Source organism: Mya arenaria, chromosome 5 (genome assembly GCF_026914265.1).
Source record: "Mya arenaria isolate MELC-2E11 chromosome 5, ASM2691426v1".
Taxonomy (NCBI): Eukaryota; Metazoa; Mollusca; class Bivalvia; order Myida; family Myidae; genus Mya; species Mya arenaria.
Window position 1 is genome coordinate 1,077,381 of NC_069126.1, and position 26,892 is coordinate 1,104,272.

General features: G+C 33.6%; 1 protein-coding gene across 3 annotated transcripts in view; it reads left to right on the forward strand.

Annotated features, from left to right (window-relative positions):
* LOC128233463 (diacylglycerol kinase beta-like) overlaps positions 1-26,892 on the forward strand; it is a 94,911-nt gene that overhangs the window by 11,711 nt on the left and 56,308 nt on the right. For 2 of the 3 annotated variants that reach the window (XM_052947142.1, XM_052947140.1), the window contains exons 2-5: positions 9,472-11,612; positions 21,875-21,951; positions 23,114-23,426; positions 25,459-25,578. In XM_052947142.1, coding sequence (XP_052803102.1) covers positions 11,543-11,612; positions 21,875-21,951; positions 23,114-23,426; positions 25,459-25,578 — 580 coding nt within the window. In that variant the 5' untranslated portion in view covers positions 9,472-11,542. Of the gene's footprint in view, positions 1-5,913; positions 6,019-9,471; positions 11,613-21,874; positions 21,952-23,113; positions 23,427-25,458; positions 25,579-26,892 lie in introns of those variants that run through there. The other variant, XM_052947139.1, reaches the window with a different exon arrangement.

Below are 26,892 nucleotides of genomic sequence, written 5' to 3' on the forward strand. Positions count from 1 at the left end.
CCTTGTGGGGGCCAAGGGGGCGAAGCCCCCTGAAGCTCATGGGGTTTAAGCATTTTAAGAGCCCTAAATTGCATTTAATTAGCACATTGTCGTGCAAATCATAACATTTTGTTGTACATGAAGCACAAGATATTAATAGCAAATTGTTATTCTGTTGACAAAATTCATTGTATATGGACTAGTATATAAATAAAAAAATATTGCAAAAAATGTGACATAAACATCAATATGTTGATTTCAGTCTAATGCCTGCATACAATAAAAGAATACATTTGTGAAATTATGAGATAAATTTAAAATAAATGGAAACTCAAAGAAATATACATTGTCAAACTAGGGCCATAACTTTCCTAATAGAAATTTGTCTACCTACTCTTTACTCCAGCCAAAATATTAGAAGCCTTATCAAATGGGGTTTAATCCTATTTATTTGATTTCTGTTAATCTTTTTGACACTTTTTGAACTCTTGGAATGCTGCATTTATAGCAATTACAAATTGCGACAAAACCGAAAGCAAGTCTATTTTTAGCGCGTAAACGTCATTACAAAATTTGCATATCACGTGACTTTCCGACAACATAAAATTCTACGATTTGCATATTTAAAACTAACACGATAATTACGCAACAACAAGGCTGTTGAGCTAAATATTAAAATTGTTTGCTAATAAGAGACATAACAGTTAAAGGATGTCATTGTTTATCCGTGAAAGCAATAAAATTCTGCAATAATTAGCGAGGTGTTGACTGGGCCGTGACTGCTTGCCCTAATTATCGGATTAATTTTTGTTGTCGCACCAGCAGATGCGCTTGATTTATGACAGTGACAGAATCGATTATCATGCAGGCCGCATGGTCACCACTTACGTCATTTTAAGAAAATATTTTAGAAAAAAATCGTTGTCGCCATAAATTCGCCAAATTTGAAAAGTTGTCGCCACTTTTGCGATTTTGTCGCAAATGGCGACAATGGCGATCGCCAGCGGGAACCCTGAGTTTTAAACCTGTAATAATTATTTTAAAGTTTTGATATTGTTCGATATAATTTATGTTATATTATTTTGTAATAATAAATATTCCAACACAATGGATAGGCATTTTACAGAGTATTTAACAGTGTTGGAAAACTATCTGGCACCCATGCTAGATGAGTCACGCGCTGTGATGCAATAATTTTTATTTCTTTTATAATATACTTAAGCAAATTTATGATATTTCAATAGATGATTTCCATAAACATTAACTCTTCAAAAAATATAGCTTCAACAACAAACAAATTAACCTTTAAAAGACGTTCTATTGAAGGAACTTCTTGACGTATGCAGTGAATAAAAATTACTGCGCATCATGCCGTCAATGAACATCAACCCTTTTTGGTGAAATGTTACAAAATGCATTTTCCTATGGCTTTTTGCAAAAAAAGTAATTTAAGATATGCTAGAAAAACATCTGTCATGTGTATCCAGTCCTGATAGAAAATTTTGACGCCGGGAACGCTGCATAGTCGGTGTATTGCAAGCCTCGTTACCTTGCAATGCAGGTGCCCTCGGGTGGGATTTTTCTATCCTGACCAGAAACACATGACAGACTTTATTATACATGCATAGTATGTAGCGTCACTCAGTGCACTGTGAATTAAATTACATTCTCAATGTGTGAAGGTGTAAAAAACTTCCTCTGGCTTTAAGCAGAGTAAAATACCATAAAGTATAAACTGTTGCCATGATTGAGTTGTTTTTTCCCACTTTGCCATGTTCTTTCAATACTTTGCTGAATGTGTTCAAACGTTGAGAACAACACATTTAATATAAGGCTTAACAAATTATATCATTCTTGAAAGGTTATCGTGTACGATACACCATACAAATTAATAATGTGTGATTGTTGCTGAACAATTTATAGCATTCTTGAAAGGTTATCATTTTTCGATACAACATACAAATTAATATTGCATGGCTTACATTATAACAATTGCAATTTCCATGATAATAAAAAATCTTCAATGAAATTGAGCATAGTTGCTGATGATTTTGACATGTTTTCACTGTGTCCTATCTATGGTATTATAGTTTGTAAAAAAAAATTCAGGATTTTTCTCATATTTTTTGCCTGCTTCCTATTTATGCTAGCCTTCTTTACACAGTGATTTACGGTAATAGCAATGTAGTTTAAATGAGGTAATATGATATCATGATTATACTGTGATACAGCATTCGACTTTTAAATGATGTTGGACAAAAAAATTCATGACTTTCAGTCAAATGTCCCAAGCGGACACCATCTCTTTTTGGCAGAAACTAAGAAAGAAATCCAAAATGTTAATTTCAAGGGGAATGTTATTTACCATGGAGAACATTATTTTATTCGCAGATTAAAGCAGGAGGTCATTTTAAGTTTGCTTCAAAATATTTCGTAGATGAAATGGATCTGCATTCTATTTATTTGTAATTATTTCTTTATATTTTGGAAGAAAACAGATCTGCATATTTAAGTCACAAGATTTTCAACCCCTCCAGCATGCAAGCAAATTGTAATGATGAAATTGCAAAGACGTACATGCTTACATTGAAACACCATTGCGTGACTCTTACTCATAGCATTTCAACCATATAATTACATGTAGGATTCTTTGTGACTTTTATTCACATTTATGAGCAGCTTTTTATAAACACATTAATGAAGAATTTAACAGCCCTTCTACACCATAAGTCATGTGATTTTTTTTTTGCAACAGAAATTTAAAAGCCCTTACAAACACATAGGACATGAAAACAATTATCAACATATTCTATGAGAAAATCTGTTTATAAAATAGCAAAAACACACTTTTGTTATCATACTTTGCTTTAATGTGGTAAAATGAGTTGAGACTGAGATTGAGATTTGACTTGAATTTGTTTGTAATATTGGCGCCTGATGTTAAAAACTGTTGGTGTCCCTTAGGCATCCCTGGGAAATACTGTAAGTGTCAACCACTGACATGTGTATGTTATTGCTTTGCTAATGCTTGTATAGGTTATATGTTTAATAATGTGTAACAAATTTAATGAAATTATTTCAATGGAGGGACAGCAACTGTACATGAAAAAGTTACGTTCATTTAGTTTATCGTTGAACATCAGGAAGTAGATCATTATATATGACATCACAGTCCAATATATGAACTGGTTCAGTTACTTGCACCTATATCCAATGTAGAGTGCTCAAAGTGCTTGGCTCTGATTGGCCTGTTTGAAGAAGCGAACTTTGACGTTTATTACAATTTTATACATTTTGCATATTCAGGGCTTGTCAGTTGCTGCATTTTGCAGCAATCCTTGTCTCTGACTCATTTCATTTACATGCTAGATGTAGATCATAAAAAATGAGAGACTTGATATTGTCCATTAAGAAAAATATTCTGTTACTGCATCTAAATTAACACAATGGAATAATGTTCTTGTCATTTTCATGAAATTCTGCAATAAAATTTCAGCATGCCTATTATTATTTCTGAGTACCAATGTGTTACATAAATGCAAAGTGTAGCAGAGGGTTTTAATTTAGTGCCATATTCAAGGAATAACATCTTGTGTACTATATATATACATACACATATATATATCTTGAGGGCAAAGTCATCCTAGGTATTACTTAGGAAAATGCTGTAATTACTGCATGGCGCTATGGCCCAGGGACTTCACACTTGGTAGGCAGGTTGGTAAAGTCTAACAGATGAAACCTATAAGCAGTTGAACCCTATAAATTTTGAGGTCAGCAGGTCAAAGGTCAAGGTCATTGTGCTGAAAGCTGAAAATCCATTTCTGATCAATAACTGAACAGGGCTATGAACCAGGGACTTCAAACTTGGTAAGCAGGTTTGTAATTACCAGCAGATGAAACCTATAAATGTTGAGGTCAGTGGGTCAAACGTCAAGTCGTTTTGACCCTAGAGCTGAAAATCTGTTTCCGAAAAATGACTGCTTTTTAAAAATGCTAGTGATCAATATCTTCAAACTTCATGGGAAGGGAAGGAAGGTCCTCATGAAAAATGTTCAAAAGTGAATGCTTTGTATAATCGGTCCATTACCGTATTTTCTCGACTATAAGACGGGGAAATTGGGTCCCGATTTTTACCCCCAAAGTAGGGGACCCGTCTTATAAGCGAGTCGATAAAATATTAAAAAAAGATTCAAGTAAAAATCAGTAAAATTTTACATGGGGTATTCGTCTATCCAGTATATCGTCTGCTGATAATAAGTATGGGGCAATTAAGTAAACAACAACACGAAATCTCTTCACCGCGCGTGCTCTGACGTCACACAGTGTACCGTTATATCTGCATTTTTTCTCATGGCGCGTTTCAGTATAATTAGTTTGACAGATATATCAAATCAATAAATTGGAATCTTAATATGATGTAGGTACCTAACTGTCAATTTGATTAAGCAAACAAATGACAATGCGAATATGAATCCTTTATGTTCGTCGCCAATCAAGGGACAATATTGCCTAAAGCATTATTGCTAAACAAACACCTATTCATGCCTCGGCTTTTCGCAGTTATGTTATTGAAGCCATTTATTTTGCCGAAGAACTTCATTGGTGTCTTCAATAAAAAAAATAAACTAAAACAAACATATGTTGTTATTGATTAATTATTACAATTTCGATAAGTAACAACCTGTCCTGCAAACTTAATTATGTACTCATTTTTAACCTACCTCCAAATAGAGAGCTCACAGTTGAACGCCATTTTCTTTGAGTAAAACAAAAACAGTTACCGCGAAAGTCGATAATTGTCCGTTGAGCTTGAACATTTTTACACATTAGGAAGAATTTTAGCATTTTAGATTTGCTTAAAAATTGACAACGTCTTATAAGCGAGTCGAAACAAAAAGCACCAGATTTCATGGGCAAAGTTAGGGGGCCGTCTTATAAGCGAATCGCCTTATAGTCGAGAAAATACGGTATAGGCTTAAATTAAAACAGCTTTCTGTGTAATGTGCCCTTTCGGGGGCATTTGTCACTTACCTGTGACAGCTTTTGTTTGACCTTCTTTATCGAATGAAAACAGTGTATTCATAGTTTTCGTTGTTATATGCACATGTTCCAGGATTAAAATTGAGGTTTCTGAATAAAATTCCTTTGTTGATAAACCTACAGCGAATACATGCATTAGATCTCAAAATCCTTGATGTTTCAAATTTTTTACTGGTCACAAAATGTTTCCTTCTATTTCTCAATTTTCTGTACGTAGCAATTCTGTTTAAGTTGATTTTCTGTATATCAACCTTTTGCTTTGTCCAAGACCTATTTTTTTGGTCCCAGGGGCGAATTCCTCACATTTAATTTATCCCTTATGTTGAAGTGCAAGTCCTGTGGAAGGTGAGAAACTATATGACAGTTCGTGGCTATATATATAATTGGGTATCAAGGCTCCCTGTGGGTTGTGAAAAGTTGTTGCTACTTTGCCGAGGGGAGTGTCTAGGAGGCCGCGGCAGACACTTTGCAGGTCAAGGGCAGTGCAGCCCCCCTGAAGCTTTTGATCAGTTTAAATCAAAATATATATTCCGTGAGCCATCGGATCCATCAAATTCCGTGAATCCATGGACAAATCACATCCTGGTTGGTCAAATTTTAGTACCCCCCATAACATAAATTTTATTGTATAAAAGCACATGTTATAAGAACATTATATTGTCATATTCATGATTTATTGACAAAAGATATAGGCAAGTATGTAAATACAATTATCAAAAATACATGTTCATTTCTGCATTTTGTATCACTTTGCTTCATCACTTGTAAAAAGTTGTTTCTATGACGCACTTGAAATAAAATACACTCTTACCCTGAAATCAGTAAATATTCTCTATGTATTGTCACAATATTATCATAGCCAGGTGAGGCACACAATAAAAAAAGGCTGGAATATTATCATATGCAAGTGAGGCACAAAATAAAAAAAAGGCTGCAATATTATCATAGCCAGGTGAGGCACAAAATAAAAAAAGGCTGGAATATTATCATATGCAGGTGAGGCACAAAATAAATAAAGGCTGGAATATTATCATAGCCAGGTGAGGCACAAAATAAAAAAGGCTGGAATATTATCATAGCCAGGTGAGGCACAAAATAAAAAAAGGCTGGAATATTATCATAGCCAGGTGAGGCACAAAATAAAAAAAGGCTGGAATATTATCATAGCCAGGTGAGGCACAAAATAAAAAAAAAGGCTGGAATTATCATACGCAGGTCGGATCAGTTCTGCTCCTTGTTAAAACAAGGAAAGCATGATCGTCCTCTAGGGTCAAAGTCACTGTTACTACAAATAGAAAAACGCAGTTGGTACTGAATAACTTCAGTTAGGGTTAACATATTGCAACCAAACTTGGTATACAGGAAGTGTTTATGAAGACCTTTCATGGGATTGCATCAGAGGCCCCTAAGGTCAAGGTCACTGTTACTGAAAATAGAAAAACAGTTAGTACTGAATTACTAAAGTTAGGATTGACATATTGTGACCAAACTTGATATGTGTAAGGAAGAGTTTATGGAGTATTTTCATGGGATTGCATTTTGGGTCCCTACTAAAAATAGGAAAAAAGTTAAAACTGAATCACACAACAAAGGCTAATGTTATCATTGAAAACCTAAGTTTCGTCGCATTGCGGCATTTCTTGTTTACCTTTTTATTGCTTTTGACAGGCATATATTTCATCATTATTGTATTCATTTCAATGACAAAGAGGTGTATGGTCGAGCACGCTGTCCTACAGCAGCTCTTGTTTTGTGACTTATTAATTTCAAAAAACTGCTTTTTATTTATCGATTTAAGATATAATGTACATGATGAATCTTAATTTTTAAAAAACAACAACATTTTTTGTATCACATGATCTAAAACGCTCAGGGAAACAGGTGAAAATTGACTTCCTTTGATTGACATAAAAATAAAAGGAAAACTATTGGACATGAATCATTGTCAGTGCATGTACTGTAATTTAGTTCTTTTGCATGACATGTATATTGCTTTGCAATTTATTAGAAAGAACCATGTAGGATTATAGGCAATAGCAAAGCTGAATGTTTTTGTTTATTTATGGAAATTTTTTAACATTAAAGTGAAACTGAAAGTAACAGATGAATGTCATTGCACAATTGCTGGTGTATATTATAATTCATGATATTGGCTTTTAACAAGGATGCATTGCTTTAAAGAATAAATAATACCAGCAGTATTTCTGTTTTAAAAAAATTAGTGTGTTAAGAGAATGGACAAAGACTACAAAGAATTCCATTAAAATTTATAACTGTTCAATTTTTGTTTTGCTTGAGAATTTTCTAGAATTGAAATTAGATCTAAAACAGTGGATCTTTATAAAACACTGAAAATTGTTAATTTTTGTTAAATATAAAACATGACTTACCAAAAGACACCATGAATTCAGAACAAACGACCTGATCAACGTATGACTCTTGAAATTTTTGTTTTGACTCTTGATAATAAGACCTTTAGAATCATTTACTCTTGGGTTTCAGACCAATCCCTAAGGTACTTCTGAGGAAAATAGAACATAACCACTGTTTAAAACCCATTAATGTGTTCATGACGGTTTTTCTATGAAAACGGAAAAGAACAGTTCTAGTCACATTGTGTTCTTAAAAGAACTTCTATAAAAACAGAACATAACCAATGTTCAAGTCACTAGTGTACATAATCAATGTTCAAGTCACTAGTGCACATAACCAATGTTCAAGTCACTAGTGCACATAACCAATGTTCAAGTCACTAGTGTACATAACCAATGTTCAAGTCACTAGTGTACATAACCAATGTTCTGTCACCAGTGTACATAACCAATTTTCAAGTCACTAGTGTACATAACCAATGTTCAAGTCACTAGTGTACATAACCAATGTTCAAGTCACTAGTGTACATAACCAATGTTCAAGTCACTAGTGTACATAATCAATGTTCAAGTCACTAGTGCACATAACCAATGTTCAAGTCACTAGTGCACATAACCAATGTTCAAGTCACTAGTGCACATAACCAATGTTCAAGTCACTAGTGTACATAACCAATGTTCTGTCACCAGTGTACATAACCAATTTCAAGTCACTAGTGTACATAACCAATGTTCAAGTCACTAGTGTACATAACCAATGTTCAAGTCACTAGTGTACATAACCAATGTTCAAGTCACAGTGTACATAATCAATGTTCAAGTCACTAGTGTACATAACCAATGTTCAAGTCACTAGTGCACATAACCAATGTTCAAGTCACTAGTGTACATAACCAATGTTCAAGTCACTAGTGTACATAACCAATGTTCTGTCACCAGTGTACATAACCAATTTTCAAGTCACTAGTGTACATTACCAATGTTCTGTCACCAGTGTACATAACCAATGTTCAAGTCACTAGTGTACATAACCAATGTTCTGTCACCAGTGTACATAACCAATTTTCAAGTCACTAGTGTACATTACCAATGTTCTGTCACCAGTGCACATAACCAATGTTCAGTCACCAGTGTACATAACCAATGTTCAAGTCACTAGTGTACATAACCAATGTTCAAGTCACTAGTGTACATAACCAATGTTCAAGTCACTAGTGTACATAACCAATGTTCGAGTCACTATAGTGTACATAACCAATGTTCTAGTCACTAGTGTACATAACCAATGTTCAAGTCACTAGTGTACATAACCAATGTTCAAGTCACTTAAGTGTACATAACCAATGTTCAAGTCACTAGTGTACATAACCAATGTTCAAGTCACTTAAGTGTACATAACCAATGTTCAAGTCACTTGTGTACATAACCAATGTTCAAGTCACTAGTGTACATAACCAATGTTCAAGTCACTAGTGTACATAACCAATGTTCGAGTCACTAGTGTACATACCCAATGTTCGAGTCACTAGTGTACATAACCAATGTTCAAGTCACTTAAGTGTATATAACCAATGTTTGAGTCACTAGTGTACATAACCAATGTTCAAGTCACTAGTGTACATAACCAATATTCAAGTCACTAGTGTACATAACCAATGTTCAAGTCACTAGTGTACATAACCAATGTTCAAGTCACTTAAGTGTACATAACCAATGTTCAAGTCACTAGTGTACATAACCAATGTTCAAGTCACTAGTGTACATAACCAATGTTCAAGTCACTAGTGTGTTCATGACAGTACTTCTATGAAAACATAACCGCTGTTTTAGTCAATATTTTGTTCGTAGTGGTATTTCTAGGAAAGCAGAAGATATCCAATGTTCTAGTCACTATTGTTCTAGTGTACATATATTGTGTTCATTATGGTACTTCTTGGAAAACTAAACTTTGTTATTATCATTTCCTCAGTTCTTTTTCATTGTGGTAATGTATGAAGTGATGTGATATTTCTAGGAAAACATGTAAATTAGTACAAGTTATCAATCAATATGACCTATCTGTGTTTTCTCTTTACAGGTTGTTTCCCCGATTATGCCAATTCCACTTACATACGAGGGCTGATCAAGCACGCTGACCAGAGAGCTGAACTTGATTACAACTGATAAACCAGTTCTTTATCAGTCAGGATCATTTCTTTTCATAATTGCTTACAGATAAATATGCACTGTTTATTGAACTTGGCTTCCACTGCCATCTGTTATTGTTAACTTCTAATCATAGTGTAAGAGAATGCGAAAAGGTGGTGGCTCCAGTGAGCGAGACCTGTTAGCCAGGAATCACATGGGTGAGCCAAGTGGCTAAAATAACAAGGAAGCTACATTATTATAACATCAGGCCAAGGGTGTTGCCTGGACCGCAGTTAGGTTGCATCGCAGTTAGGTTGCATCGTAAGAAAATAAATGTAGGTATGAATTTCTTATGTAATAATTTGTAATGATTGTGGTGGGTATTGTAACAATAAAAGTTGCTGTGAAAAAACGATGAACTTGCAAGATTGCGCTGTCACCTAGTTAAGTTTTAAATTTGGATCAATAACGCAACAGACAAGACCGCTGTAGGATTTTTCGCTGTTAAAGGAGAAGAATTGTCACTTCGCAGTGTTGATAAGATAGAATTCGGGAAAAAAGACGTCAAAGTCTACATGTTCATGCTTGGAATTAGTATAACAAGCTTTTATACTCATCAATGAGAACTGCCGTCATATCTTGAAGAAAGCAGTGTTATATATGCGTCTTCTCATTGTTAAGGCAAAATTCAAGTTGGAATATTTATGTGTCTGAAGACATGATAATTGTTGCAAGACATCTGCATACAAAGTCGGTCATTTAGGAAGTGGACCCATATTCTGCAGGAAGAAAGGTTGTATAAGTGTAAACATCTTTCTTGCTTAGAGCATTAACACGAAGCTTGCAAGCATGGAAATTGACACAAGAGACATCATTTTATTGATCGCCAGTGTTTTTAAATGACTCCTAATACAAGCATTGGTTTCCGAACCCTATGCATAGAATGTGAATATACCGTTCTTGCCACTGTTCATAAAATGATTATCCTTTCAACAGTCAAACATTTATTCAGTTACTCATTAAAAGTCATTGGATGTTCAACTATATTGTAATCATTTTACTATAAAAGGAAATTGAATAGCTAAAAATGAAACCTGTATGTTTAGAAGATTGGGACTAATATAGCAGTTCACATTCTGTGTCTGCCAGGTAGAAATAACTCCTATGACTGCATTTGTGATGCCATAAGCCAATTGACAAAGGTTTTTATGGTAGAGTCTTGGTGCTATATTGGTCTCAACGTCGCTGCTTTTACATGGAGATAAATGTAACAGTTGCCATGGTAACAAAAAAGATTTCTATATATAATATAGAAAACACTAGTGCAGTCTACAAATAGGCTATACCAGTGTTTGCTGGGGATAAGGTTGTGCTATTTTATGAGATAAGGAATTCATGTTCTTAAGACAGATTTAAGCTGAACAGTATTGGAAAAGCGTATTTAAATCAGGTGGATTCCCTATTAAGTCGGCTACTTGTTAGAAATGGCTAAAGAAGGAATGTTCAGTTGCAGAAAGTGAAAGGGAAGTGTTTTTCTTACAAGATTTCTTTACATTCTAAATCATTGCTGAAAAATTGTTGAACAAAAAATGAACATAGAAAGCAGTTTGATTGAATAATGTGTCATTTAAAGATAAACAAAAGACCGTAACTTTGCAAATTGTTGTAATTTAAACAGCATATTTGAGAACATTTTGTATTCAAAAGCAGTCTAGATCGTTAAAGATATGAATTTCATCTGACGTAATTTTGTAAACAGATTGAAAGATAACAAAATTGTTATCACATCATTTATAATAATGTAACGTGCATTTAAGGAAAAGCTCACAAAAACAAACTGTATGATAAAGTTTTGATCTAAACCATTTTCATAATGGAGGGAATAAGTGGATTTTTATCAACAATTATCGATAAGAAACGTGCATGAAAGGCAAATAAGAGGAAATTGATCATGCAGCAGTAAAGAAGTGCACGCATTTCGGGCTTTGTTCGTCAACGTTTTGGCGATCTAGACAGGAGCGATGATGATGGCCTTTCACTGGCAGAAGTTGAGCCCGACGGAGTTCCACCAGCTTCAGGAATATACATCGTGTATGTACATGTATTTTATTCTTACAAAGTTGTTGTAAATTAACATTAACATTTATAGCTGGTCTTCATTGGAAGAAAGGTATAAGCATAATCATAGCCTAGGTGTTCTTGTTTATAAACAGTGTTAAAAGCAACAACAAGAACACTGATACCCTGAGATAAGGGATGCGATTTTAACTTGCCTTGTAAATTAGAGAATTTTGTCATAAATATTGAACTTCCACTTTTTATAATGGGACATGCAGTTAAACGGATGTTATATATATAAGTTTTATAAATCTGGTTAAAGACCTCCCTTTTATCATGTGCTTAATTGCTTTAGTGCAAAACCCATCCTGTTACTGGTTTGGGTAATAAGATCTACTAGTATTAAATTTCAGTTTGGATTTTAAAGTGCTTGCGTGCAATATAACTGTTGTGTAAAACCCAAATTAGGTAAAACTATCGGTGGGTAACGTGGGATGAAATGCAATAAAAAGTAAATGTTTTCCGATCTGTTTTGGCTGAGATCTTAAATTACTTGCTCTATCACCTTCTTACAATGTAATACCAGATGAAACCTTGCAAACTAAACATAACCATATAAGGAATAGACCCGCATGTCAGCTTAAGTTCTCTGAAAGCTCAATTAACAATTATGTTGAATTTTGAAGCATGGTGACCCATATCATTTTGGGAACAATTATTAGATAATAAATTGCTGCCTGCTAAAATGTTAAAGGGGCTAGATAAAAGATAGGCCACAAATCGGCAAATACAGTTTTTTCAAAAGACAAGCATAGAATATGTCAAAATATACCAGCTTGTATGTGGACGATAATACATCGTTTTACATGATTAAAATAGTATTTTGTGGCTGTTTCAGCTGAGTTAACCCGTTTAAAATTAGTTTATAATGGTTTCCCAGTTTATAGTGTGTACATTTAGCGTGTGAATGTCAGGTGATAAGTACAGAATGATACACTGACGCTATTTTTAAATTAACTAGGATTTTTGTGGCAGACAACCCAGTAAATTTCAAATTTGAAAGATACGCAAAAACTGCAAAGGATACTTTTGTAATCGATGTGATACATCAGTAAGTAAGATTCAATGTTTTGTACACAACAATATCAATTTTTATGTAAGTTTTTGCAATTTTCATTTTTTCTTGCAATAGTTTCATCTGTTGTCTAGTCCCTTTAAATGAAGACCAAAAACAGTCATTACCCAACAATCTATAATTGCTCTCTTTTTCAACTGAAACGGAAGTGAAAAGACCAACCTTTCAAGGCTAAGAAAGCTCATGTTTAAACTGTATTTTTTAGGTATCTTGTTAAATATCATTTTACTGCACATAAAACCCTTTCAAATATGATACCTTGAATACCTTCATTGTCAAAAGGCTTGTTGTACGCATTTAAAATTTCTTTTAAAGCGTCTATAACCCATTAATAGTGGGTTAGGGACGCTTTAAAAGGAATTTCCCCTTAAAGTCCCAGTGCCACTAAAGAATAAATAATTAGAGAAAGAAATAAAAGTGAGTATATAACTATGATAGAGTCTCATATAATGTCTGATAAAATCCCGAGGTCCACACGATGCTTTATAAAAAAGAATACCAAGGAAATCCCTGATTGGACCACAGACTTACTATATGCTGATGAGGTAGATAAGAAGGCGGAGCATCGGGTTTTGCAGTTGCGGTACCTGAGCCCTGTTGCAGGATTAGATTGGAGTAATACCTAGAGAATTACTGAACATTTTCATATTTTCGATGTTGTTAAGTGAAAAATCACAGATAGGTAATCATGTTTTTATAAAATGCATTTTTTGTGTGTATGACGAAATAAAGTGATGCAGATCATTATGAGTGTTAAAACTAGGTTATACCAAAAGCTGGAACCATTTTGCTCAAATATTTTCTTTGAAGACAACAATTTTCATATTAACATTAACAACGCTAATAATCACTTAATTACAGCTTTGTTGTTGCATGATTTGTTGATTGACATTATCACTAATTAATGTTATCAATGCATTGTTAAGAGGTCAAAATATCAACTACTTTTCAAAAAGTCCTAGTGGCCTATGGTTCAGGCGTTGATTTTCTATTTTTTTCTTGACTTAACTGGCACGGGTTTGCGCCCCACTTTAACTAAAATATCTTTTTATACTTGAACTGTATGTAGTGCATGCTAAATTTTTGTTATTCTTCGGGTCTGTTTCATTTTGTAATTTCAATAAATGCATTTTTTTATCATATCGGGGGTTACATTATATCAAAAAGGTTAAGAGAAGTTATTTGGATATATACATACAAAAAAATGTTTACATCACTAAAACATAATGGGATTTGAAGCATAAAATCATGGTCAAATTAGGAAAACACCATCATCATCATCATCAACCTGCGAGTTATTATTTACTGATATCTCTTCTTTTTTTTAAACACATATGGCCCAAACTTATCCTCAATGGTACAACAAAGTGTCACAACGAAATTCCATAAGATCAAAAACTTCAGTTTCATATTGAGTGAATGTCACAAATTAGTAGGATTGTCCTTTCATACAAAGTTGCTACATGTTTACCAAAAGGTTTGTTCACAATGTTTCCTCCAAAGCTATATCATTGTCATTTTATAAATGATACACATCTGTGACAGTGCTTTGTTGAGGATGGGAAGTAAGTCAGTTACCACTACACTAATAGAACTGCTAACATGGCAAACTCTAAAATAAGAACACTGACATAATAGTCATAGACACCTAGGTGCGCTAACCACGATACCAATAGTACGGCTAACGCAGCAACCGATATGAGAAGTACACTGACATATTAGGTGCGCTAACCACGACACTGCTAACGCAGCAAACGATATGAGAAGTACACTTTCATATTAAGTGCTCTAGCCACGACACTGCTAACGTGGCAAATGATATATGAGAAGTACACTTACGTATTAGATGCGCTAACCATGACACTGCTAACGCAGCAAACAATATGAGAAGTACACTGGTGTATAAGTCATATAATCACTAAACTGTTCTTAAAACTGTTTTGTATAATCTGCTCATATTGTAAGTAATTATTAAGCTATAATTAATCGATACCCTTGTAACTTTTCTGCTTTAAAGGGTATGGAAGGGTACTGCACCCTGTCCTCTTTTGGTAACACCCTTATGCCCTCATGGAGACCAGCATGTGCATCCTACTGCCTTTATAGAAGCTAAAGCTTAAGATTATCAAATATTTCTTTTGTTTTGAACTTACATTTTTTAAATGAATATGAAGTAACTTAACAATTAGGTTAAACTTAGTATTTACATCAATGAACACAATTCTTACATTTTCTGTCATTTTCATATCGTTCAAATTTTATTTAACCTGATACAAAGTGCCCTTTTCACCTTAAGCGCCCTACCCTGTCCCTCTTTTGCCCTTCCCTGTCCCTCTTTTGCCCTTCCCTGTCCCTCTTTTGCCCTTCCCTGTCCCTCTTTTGCAGCACACTCACAGTCCATTCTAAAATCCGGCTTTAGCCATATCCTTGTGAAGTCTTATAACGTCAGCAATTTGACTTCAAAATATATAATAAGCTTTGAGCTGACTCTGGCTTAACCCCAGCAACTTTAAAAAAGAAATTAAGTACTGGTCAGGGTTGGAGAAGGATTTTACTTTAATGTCCACTTGGGTTGGGGGAACTTAGGTAGATCAATAAACAGCTTTTGTGTTGGTCTTTGGATCAAACCCTGCGATTTTTTTGGCTAATTTTGGGCTTAAATCTATCTCCGTTTCCAGTGGTAAAATATGTAAAAAAAAAACAGTAATTAAAAAAATTGACTCAAACCATTTCTGTATGGAAGACTTGACCAGTGTATTCTTAAAGAAACACACTCTCATCTTTTCTGTCTATTTTAGACTTAAGCATTCTTGTTTTGTTCTAGGCACAGTTGGAATTTCAAGCTTTAGCCAAAATGATGCATTTTTTCCCAATTAGAAAGGCCCCAACCTCATTCCAAGGGTGAAAAGCTCCCAGTAAAAACACAACAAAAATGGTGGTTTTTGTTTAAACATGTTTTTATTGTTCTTGTAGACTCTTAAACATAGTTAAACATTTATACAATGTAACCAGTGTTTTCAGGAGCAAATTCAATACACCAGGGGAATTGTTTTCAGTTTTTACATGTATTTCTTTCCCTTAAAGACAAAATCCTGTTCATAAAATTGTTTTTATATGCTGAAGGAGATAACTTTAGTTGAAATTTCTCGCGTGACAAGTCAGAAATATTCAAGACGTTTGTTGAAAAATGTTATTGATCAAAAACAAGGACGCAAACCAGTGATTTCTCAAACCTGCTTGATTTAGAACGGGGAATTTCTTTTGTTTGGTAATGATTGTAATGTTTAATCAGTGATAGAAAGTTTCCTATTAAGGAAGAAAACTTGCTCTTTTGACATTATCAAGTTGATGGAAGGAAATCTATTGCCTCCTACAAATTCTCAACTTGTCTGCACATTAAATTAATTAAAATGTACTTGTAGGAATGGGTGACTTTATGATGATGCTATAACCTGTTCTTGTAGGAATGAATGACCTTAACCTGTATTAATCTGTATTTTGTAGGAATGAGTGACTTTAAGATGATGCTATAACCTGTTTTTTGTAGGAATGAATGACCTTAACCTGTATTAATCTGTATTTTGTAGGAATGAGTGACTTTAAGATGATGTTATAACCTGTTCTTGTAGGAATGAGTGACCTTAGCCTGTATTAATCTGTATTTTGTAGGAATGAGTGACTTTAAGATGATGCTATAACCTGTTCTTGTAGGAATGAATGACCTTAACCTGTATTAATCTGTATTTTGTAGAAATGAGTGACTTTAAGATGATGCTATAACCTGTACTTGTATGAATGAATGACCTTAACCTGTATTAATCTGTATTTTGTAGGAATGAGTGACTTTAAGATGATGCTATAACCTGTACTTGTAGGAATGAGTGACCTTAACCTGTATTAATCTGTATTTTGTAGGAATGAGTGACTTTAAGATGATGCTATTACCTGTACTTGTAGGAATGAGACCTTAACCTGTATTAATCTGTATTTTGTAGGAATGAGTGACTTTAAGATGATGCTATTACCTGTACTTGTAGGAATGAGTGAACTTAACTAAAGCTTTAACCTGTATTAATCTGTAGTTATAAGAAATGAGTGACTTTAATCAACCTAAAGCTTTAAGCTGTATTTAGTAGGAATGAGTGACCTTAACTAAAGCTTTAATCTGTATCAATCTGTATTTAGTAGGAATGAATGACCTTACGATGATGCTGTTACCTGTACTTGTATGAATGAATGACCTTAGCCTGTATTAATCTGTATTTTGTAGGAATGAGCGACTTTAAGATGATGCTATAACCTGTTCTTGTAGGAATGAATGACCTTAACCTGTATTAATCTGTATTTTGTAGGAATGAGTGACTTTAAGATGATGCTATAACCTGTTCTTTTAGGAATGAGTGACCTTAACCTGTATTAATCTGTATTTTGTAGGAATGAGTGACTTTAAGATGATGCTATAACCTGTACTTGTAAGAATGAATGACCTTAGCCTGTATTAATCTGTATTTTGTAGGAATGAGTGACTTTAAGATGATGCTATAACCTGTACTTGTATGAATGAATGACCTTAACCTGTATTAATCTGTATTTTGTAGGAATGAGTAAATTAAGATGATATATGATGCTATAACCTGTACTTGAAGGAATGAGTGACCTAACCTGTATTAATCTGTATTTTGTAGGAATGAGTGACTTTAAGATGATGCTATAACCTGTACTTGTAAGAATGAATGACCTTAGCCTGTATTAATCTGTATTTTGTAGGAATGAGTGACTTTAAGATGATGCTATAACCTGTACTTGTATGAATGAATGACCTTAACCTGTATTAATCTGTATTTTGTAGGAATGAGTAAATTAAGATGATGCTATAACCTGTACTTGAAGGAATGAGTGACCTTAACCTGTATTAATCTGTATTTTGTAGGAATGAGTGACTTTAAGATGATGCTATTACCTGTAATTGTAGGAATGAGTGACCTTAACCTGTATTAATCTGTATTTTGTAGGAATGAGTGACTTTAAGATGATGCTATTACCTGTACTTGAAGGAATGAGTGAACTTAACTAAATCTTTAACCTGTATTAATCTGTAGTTATAAGAAATGAGTGACTTTAATCAACCTAAAGCTTTAAGCTGTATTTAGTAGGAATGAGTGACCTTAACTAAAGCTTTAATCTGTATCAATCTGTATTTAGTAGGAATGAATGACCTTACGATGATGCTGTTACCTGTACTTGTATGAATGAATGACCTTAGCCTGTATTAATCTGTATTTTGTAGGAATGAGTGACTTTAAGATGATGCTATAACCTGTTCTTGTAGGAATGAATGACCTTAACCTGTATTAATCTGTATTTTGTAGGAATGAGTGACTTTAAGATGATGCTATAACCTGTTTTTGTAGGAATGAATGACCTTAACCTGTAATAATCTGTATTTTGTAGGAATGAGTGACTTTAAGATGATGCTATAACCTGTTCTTTTAGGAATGAGTGACCTTAGTTTGTATTAATCTGTATTTTGTAGGAATGAGTGACTTTAAGATGATGCTATAACCTGTTCTTGTAGGAATGAATGACCTTAACCTGTATTAATCTGTACTTGTAGGAATGAGTGACCTTAAAATGGTGCTATAACCTGTTCTGGTAGGAATGAGTGACCTTAACCTGTATTAATCTGTATTTTGTAGGAATGAGTGACTTTAAGATGATGCTATAACCTGTTCTTGTAGGAATGAGTGACCTTAGCCTGTATTAATCTGTATTTTGTAGGAATGAGTGACTTTTAAGATGATGCTATAACCTGTTCTTGTACGAATGAATGACCTTAACCTGTATTAATCTGTACTTGTAGGAATGAGTGACCTTAAGATGATGCTATAACCTGTACTTGTAGGAATGAGTGACCTTAGCCTGTATTAATCTGTATTTTGTAGGAATGAGTGACTTTAAGATCATGCTATAACCTGTTCTTGTAGGAATGAGTGACCTTAGCCTGTATTAATCTGTATTTTGTAGAAATGAGTGACTTTAAGATGATGCTATAACCTGTACTTGTAGGAATGAGTGACCTTAGCATGTATTTATCTGTATTTAGTTAGAATGAGTGACTTTAAGATGATGCTATTACCTGTACTTGTAGGAATGAGTGACCTTAGCCTGTATTAATCTGTATTTAGTTAGAATGAGTGACCTTAAGGTGATGCCATAACCTGTATCAATCTGCATTTAGTAGGAAAGTGACCTGAACATGAAGCTATATAACATGTATCAATCTGTACATTGTAGGAATGAGTGACCTTAACTAATCCTTTTATCTGTATTTATCTGTATTTAGTAGGAGTAAGTGACCTTAAGATGATGCTATAACCTGTTCTTGTAGGAATGAGTGACCTTAGTCTGTATTAATCTGTATTTTGTAGGAATGAGTGACCTTAAGATGATGCTATAACCTGTACTTGTAGGAATGAGTGACCTTAACCTGTATTAATCTGTATTTTGTAGGAATGAGTGACTTTAAGATGATGATATAACTTGTATTTGTATGAATGAGTGACCTTAACCTGTATTAATCTGTATTTTGTAGGAATGAGTGACTTTAAGATGATGCTATAACCTGTTCTTGTAGGAATGAATGACCTTAGCCTGTATTAATCTGTATTTTGTAGGAATGAGTGACTTTAAGATGATGCTATAACCTGTACTTGTATGAATGAATGACCTTAACCTGTATTAATCTGTATTTTGTAGGAATGAGTGACTTTAAGATAATGCTATAACCTGTACTTGTATGAATGAATGACCTTAACCTGTATTAATCTGTATTTTGTAGGAATGAGTGACTTTAAGATGATGCTATAACCTGTTCTTGTAGGAATGAATGACCTTAACCTGTATTAATCTGTATTTTGTAGGAATGAGTGACTTTAAGATGATGCTATAACCTGTACTTGTAGGAATGAATGACCTTAACCTGTATTAATCTGTATTTAGTTAGAATGAGTGACCTTAAGATGATGCTATAACCTGTACTTGTAGGAATGAATGACCTTAACCTGTATTAATCTATATTTAGTTAGAATGAGTGACCTTAAGATGGTGCTATTACCTGTACTTGTAGGAATGAGTGACCTTAGCCTGTATTAATCTGTATTTAGTTAGAATGAGTGACCTTAAGATGATGCCATAACCTGTATCAATCTGCATTAGGAAAGTGACCTTAACATGAAGCTATAACATGTATCAATCTGTACATTGTAGGAATGAATGACCTTAACAGAAAGCTTATTTAGTAGGAATGAATGACCTTAACATAAAGCTTTAACCTGTATTTAGTAGAAATGAATGACATTTACATAAAGCTTTAACCTGTATTTAGTAGGAATGAATGACCGTAACATAAAGCTTTAACCCATATTTAGTAGGAATGCATGACATGTACATAAAGCTTTAACCTGTATTTAGTAGAAATGAATGACATTTACATAAAGCTTTAAGCTGTATTTAGTAGGAATGAATGACCATAACATAAAGCTTTAACCTGTATTCAGTAGGAATGAATGACCTTAACATAAAGCTTTAAGCTGTATTTAGTAGAAATGAATGACCTTAACATAAAGCTTTAAGCTGTATTTAGTAGGAATGAATGACCTTAACATAAAGCTTTAAGCTGTATTTAGTAGGTTGTCTTGATGAATAACAAAGTGATGTGTTTTACAAAAAAATAAATGAAATAAAAAACATTTGATTTTTACAAACATAGTCGAAAAGCATCTCACTCTTACTACATTTTTAAAATTAACATCTTCATATAAATGGATGTGTTTCTATGGCTTATTTATATGCAAGAAGTTACTGGGTTTGATGTCTCTTCATGACATTTTCAATTCCTGACACGGTTTTTGTATGGCATCTTATGGAAGTCGGTTGATATACTATACTGCCTTACTTAATTTATATATAAATATATTTGTAATTATATGAATATATAGTAAAAAATATATTAAGATGTATATTAGGATTTGTTTCCCCGTATTAGATGCCACATATGAACTAGAAATCCATTTTATGAATGTATTTGGAATCATTGTTTCTTTTTTTGTACCTGACAGCATTTTTAGACCTTGTGGTTTTAAGTAATTGAGTGCGGTGGGTTTTATGTTGCAAACTTTCTCATTTTGTTCAGGGGCGGTAGGTAATAAATAGAATCTTGGCATAATGACAGAACTTCTATAAGGAAGACAATTTTATAAGACATTTTACAGACCTGGTGACGTTGTGCATTGATATTGGTGTCTTGTAAAGTGAGGTAATTTGTTCTAATATAGAGATAGTACCAGAAAATATATTTATAAGTAACTTCTATTTTTGTATTCATTGAGACGAAAAAAGAAAGTATAACTTTTCATTTATATAGCTTTTGTACGGGAAAGTGAGGTAATTTGTTCTAGTATCAAGATATTAATTAAGTACCAGCAAATATACCTATAAGTTACTTATATTTTTATCTTCATTAAAGTAAGACAATAAAAGAAAGATTAACTATATATACATATGAACATGCTTATAATTATGTTCTGTTTCAGAATTAAATAACATTTTCTCTTTCAGAAAGAATCATGAAATTAAATAATTGAACATGATATTGGATATTTCACTGAAATAAACATATTTGTCACGAACAATCGTTATAAATAAATAACAGAAAAGTTATTAGTATTTCAAGGACAAGCCTGAATTTGTATGTACTCTTGAAGTATGCACCTTGAAAATAAGCAAGGGGGAATTTCTTCAAGAATCCTAGGAGCAATTTCGTATCTTGAAGAGATTTTCAACAGTGCAATACCACTGTCTATTCTATCCTAGGAAGGACAAATCTCCTAGCATTCATGTTTCAAACTTATTGATATGTTGCTAAATCTGTTAAATCCCCCCCCCCTCACACCACCACTGCCATTGATTATTACCTACTTTGTTTTTGTCCAGGGTCATCATGTGACTTATTAATATAACCTTTGGTTAAACAGGTATGAATATTTGTATGAATGCAATTCCATGTCATGTCAATTGGTCATCCTGTGACTAATTAATATAACCTTTGGTTCAACAGGTATGAATATTAGATCTTTAGAAATGTATTTGTTTTCTTCTGCAGACTCCTCCAAGAAGCTGAAAGATGTGTTGGAAGAGTTTAATGACAATGGCGTTCTGTCACAGTACAACCCAGAAGAGGTCAGATTTAGTTTTGATTTCTGTGATAAAAAAACTTACTGGGTTGGTTACATGTATTTTTTCATGGAAATGAATAACCCACAACATGTATGTCAAAATCAATGAATTTGATTGGAAGCTAAATGTTTATTAAGATCAATTTAAATATTCATTTAAATTTATTTTTATTTATGAAAAAAAATGTGTTTCACATGAAGTGTTTTTGGAATATCTCCTTTTCTATTCATTGTTTTGGTAATGAAAGTTGTTTATCCTGAACATTTAAAGACATTAATTTTGGTCTGCTTGTTTTGAACACACATTTTCATTATTTAAATTGGAGGTTATTTTTACAATGGAAAGCTCGCTATCGAACTCGTCTTTGCATTTATTTAAAAAAATAAAATAATAACAAAATTATGCTATTTTATGGTATGTATGACCAGGTTTAACACATAAGTCAATTTTGGAAACATTTAAATGAATAAAACAAATATCACCTAAAACATTGGTTCTGCCATTTGTGAAACACACACTAGATATAATGTGGTTCTGCCATTTGTGAAACACACACTAGATGTAATGTATAACTCTTGGTCCAACAAGTCAATCTAAAACTGTTGCCTGTCACATTTAAGAGCAATTGTTCTAGTTCTGGGTCAAGTATTTGTACCCTTGTATTTCATTTTACTTTGCCAAACAAAGTTGAATGCAATACACACAATAATAAAAGTGTAAACAAAATAGGAAAATATTCAGAATCTGGTTACTTTGGCAACAAAATTTGATTACTGTGACCCTGTCATAGCTAGAAGAGTTATGGTGCAGTCATAAACTATGATTTTGTGGGTTAGCTTGCAATATTTTTGTCTGGCAGCATAATATAACATATGACACACAGTCATACCTTACTGCTGCTCAGCAAAATAGAATACAACAAGAAACGTTGATAGTAAAAAAGATTATTTTCTTCCAAAAATGTATTGGTACAATCGTATAATCAATTATATAACTAAATTGCAGTCCTGTGCAAACCAATTGTAGTTATAATTGAATTGTTCTTGAAATCAACATGAACAGGATAATAAAATCAATTAAAATGCAAGTTTATACACAGTAAAGGATATTATAAATATCAATAAATGTTTATTAATATGCTGTAACACTCAAGCTATCATTTTAGCCCATTGACTACGAAGGGTTCCGACTGTTCATGGAGACGTACCTGGAGGCGGACATCGGGGAAGACTTGTGCAAACACTTGTTCCTGTCCTTCAACAAGAAATCACCGACGAGCCTCCCTTTGGCACCCCCAATCCAGGGGAAGGAATTGAGTGTTAAAGATGTGGCCGTTGTCGCCTCACAGACTGTGTGTGCGGCAATTACCCATCAGTCTACAGAAATCCATGTGGATCGGCAGGAACGCAGTGGTCTTGCAGAAAAAATCCACGGAATTACCGAAAAACTCCACAGTCTTGGACACAGTGGAGATAAAGGTAGGGTCCTCATTTATGTGTTGCTAATGAGGCATGGCAAACACAAGGATTACCTAATCCCGCTTCATCATTGCCCACATTGTTTTCACACTTTGATTCCGATCAATGACTTTGAACGACTTGTTATAAAGTCAGAAAGCCTTAGAGCAATCAAATTGGTCATTTTTATTAGACAGCCATTATTGATTTCAAGGTCATTCATTGAAAGGTAAAGGTCAAGGTTATGGTGCCCTTTTCTCAGGAAATGATGGGAACTCCCAACATGTGACACATGATGCATTTTCCAGAATAAAAAAAAAATGAACAAGTTATGACAACATTATATTAATCGCTCTCTTTGGGATGTTGTTATTTAATGGTGTGGAAACCCAAGTACCTGGAGGAAACACACTTGTCTGGCTTGGTGACCATAAACCAATCTCACATATGCCCTTGCCAAGAATTGAACCCAGGATGCGTTGGTAAAAAGTGATTACACAAACCATTGCGCTAAATGAACAGTGTTTAGATTTCAAACCATAATTTAGATCTACAGTGTACATACTGGTAATGGTATTGAAATGGTGAGCTACAGTGTACTTTATGGTAAGTATATTAAAATGAAATAAAATGGTGAGCTACAGTGAACATAATGGTAAGGATTGCAATAAAACATAATGATAAGCAACAGTGTACATAATGGTAAGGATATTGCAATGAAACATAATGGTAGGCAACAGTGTACATAATGGTAAGGATATTGCAATGAAACATAATGGTAAGCAACAGTGTACATAATGGTAAGGATATTGCAGTGAAACATAATGGTGAGCAACATTGTACATAATGGTAAGGATATTGCAGTGAAACATAATGGTGAGCAACAGTGTACATAATGGTAAGGATATTGCAGTGAAACATAATGGTAAGCTCAGTGTACATAATGGTAAGGATAATAATAATTGCAGTGAAACATAATGGTAAGCAACAGTGTACATACTGGTAAGGATAATAATAATTGCAGTGAAAGATGATGGTAAGCAACAGTGTACATAATGGTAAGTATATTGCAGTGAAACATAATGGTAAGCAACAGTGTACATAATGGTAAGGATATTGCAGTGAAACATAATGGTGAGGAACAGTGTACATACTGGTAAGGATAATGCAGTGAAACACAATGGTGAGGAACAGTGTACATACTGGTAAGGATAATGCAGTGAAACATAATGGTGAGGAACAGTGTACATAATGGTAAGGATAATGCAGTGAAACACAATGGTGAGGAACAGTGTACAGATGTAGAGAAGTGGTTGGTATTCCAAACGTCCATATACTTCTTTATTGACAGGTGATTCTACATTAAAGAGATAATGTGACCCGAACTCAGTATGCTGGAGCGGTATCTATTAAACTACTTAAGTCATGTCACTTTCCTAATTTTAGTATATCTTCAGTCATATAAAATAAGAAAATAAATAATAAAAAAACACATTATTTTCATTGACCTTATTGAAAAAACATACTTAAATGTTAAAAGCACTTCTTTTAATTTGACTATGAAAATTTTAAGAAATTGATTTAAGTTAGCAAATGACTTAAGATGCTTTATGAATATGGCTCCTGCGATAACTATGTTACAGCTGATAACCTTTAACTATGTGTTCAAAACTTGCAGTTGTTCTTGGTTTGGTCTTTACATGAAAATAAACTGTAAAGTAGTCCCTAAAATTAGAACCATGAACAATAATGTAGAAGCAGCCACTATTGCCAGAACTAAGACAAGTAGATCATTGTTTTACCAAAATTCGAGAATCCTGGAAATCAATATGTCACAACATTGAGGTCATTTCCAAGCCAATAAAGGTTAGCTTATTAATGTAATTTGAGAATGTTGCATGAATGTGAAGGTAACTTATTTTACTGATGGCTACTATTTGTGCTTTCTGAATGCAGTTGTTCATAGACAAGAGCAATGGCATTTTGAAGTTTGAACAATGAATTATTATATATGTAAGGTAAAACATCACTTGACATGTGTTCAATATTTTAGGGTTAGTGTCCAACCCAGCCATTGAGAAAGCTCAGTACAGTGACAAGGACTGTGACGCCTCAAACCACTCTCGATCTTCATCCAAGAAATCCAACCACAGCATTCACAGTGTACACAACGGTAAGGGAATATTGCAAAAGAACATAATGGTAAACTACAGTGCACATAATGGTAAGAGACTATTGCAAAAGAACATAATGGTAAGCTACAGTGCACATAATCGTATGTAAAATCTGCAACAGAACATTATGGTCAGCTACAGTGTACATAATGGTAAGGAAACTGCAATCATACATAATGGTAAGCATCAGTGTACATAATGGTAAATAAATTGCAATCAACCATAATGGTTAGCTTCAGGATACATAATGGTAAAGAAATTGAAATAAAACATAATGGTAAGCTTCAGGATAGATAATGAATACGAAAAAGCAATGAAACATTATGGTAAGGAAACTAAAAAAAACAGAACTTTTAAAATTGTATTCTAAGCAATGATTTACTCATTAACAGAAGGGGTATAAAGTAATACCGTAGTAATACTGCACCCACAACCTCAATTATTGAAATTATACATGAGGGCTTTGGAGCATGTTTATAATTTCAACCATGAGAGTTGTCTGTGAAGAATCTATTATGCACCATGATATTGTCAATGTCGTCATTTAATTATTAAAGTGTGTATAAGTGAATAGCATTGTAATATATCAGCACAATGGTTTAAATACAGGAAAGCCTTCTTGTTACCTGTCCGATATGGAAATGAATGTACATTATTTATAACATATCAACGAAAACAAAGAATACTCTCCAACTTGTGAAACTGAATGTTTTGGTTTATTTTCATTTGAATAAGATTATCCTTAACAATCCAGTGCATGAATGATAAATAGCTATTGATCAGGCTTAAATTAAACCTTTTTACGCACTCCTCAGTGCTAAACGTGGTTTTATCGAGTCCATTTCTTTCCTGTTCTTTTCACATTCATGATAAATTACTTTTCTTCTAACCCTTTTCTTGTTCATTTTCCGAGATCATATTAATCTTATAAAAGCATCAGACTTTCCAATAGTTCGTAAAGCATCAAGTCAGGAAATCCAAGAAAACTATCTATATTAGGAAACTGACATGCATTTGGCCTTTTCTCATTCGATTATATTCATTGTAGTAACTCAAGTATATAAAAGATAATCCAATAACATCTTGTAGTGCTTGATTGATTCTCCGTGTACTCTCTTTTCGTCTTTCAAGGAATGGACAAAATGAGCGAATCACAAGATTTTTCCGCGAGAAAATGTACCGTCTCTGACATCAACTGCTTTTCACATCTTCTGTCTGTGAACTTCATTTTCTCTCTCTCGCTTAAGAAAAAAAAATACACTCAGAAAATGATTAGAGTTTCACCAGTAGCTTGTTTTTAAGGAGATTGCTTG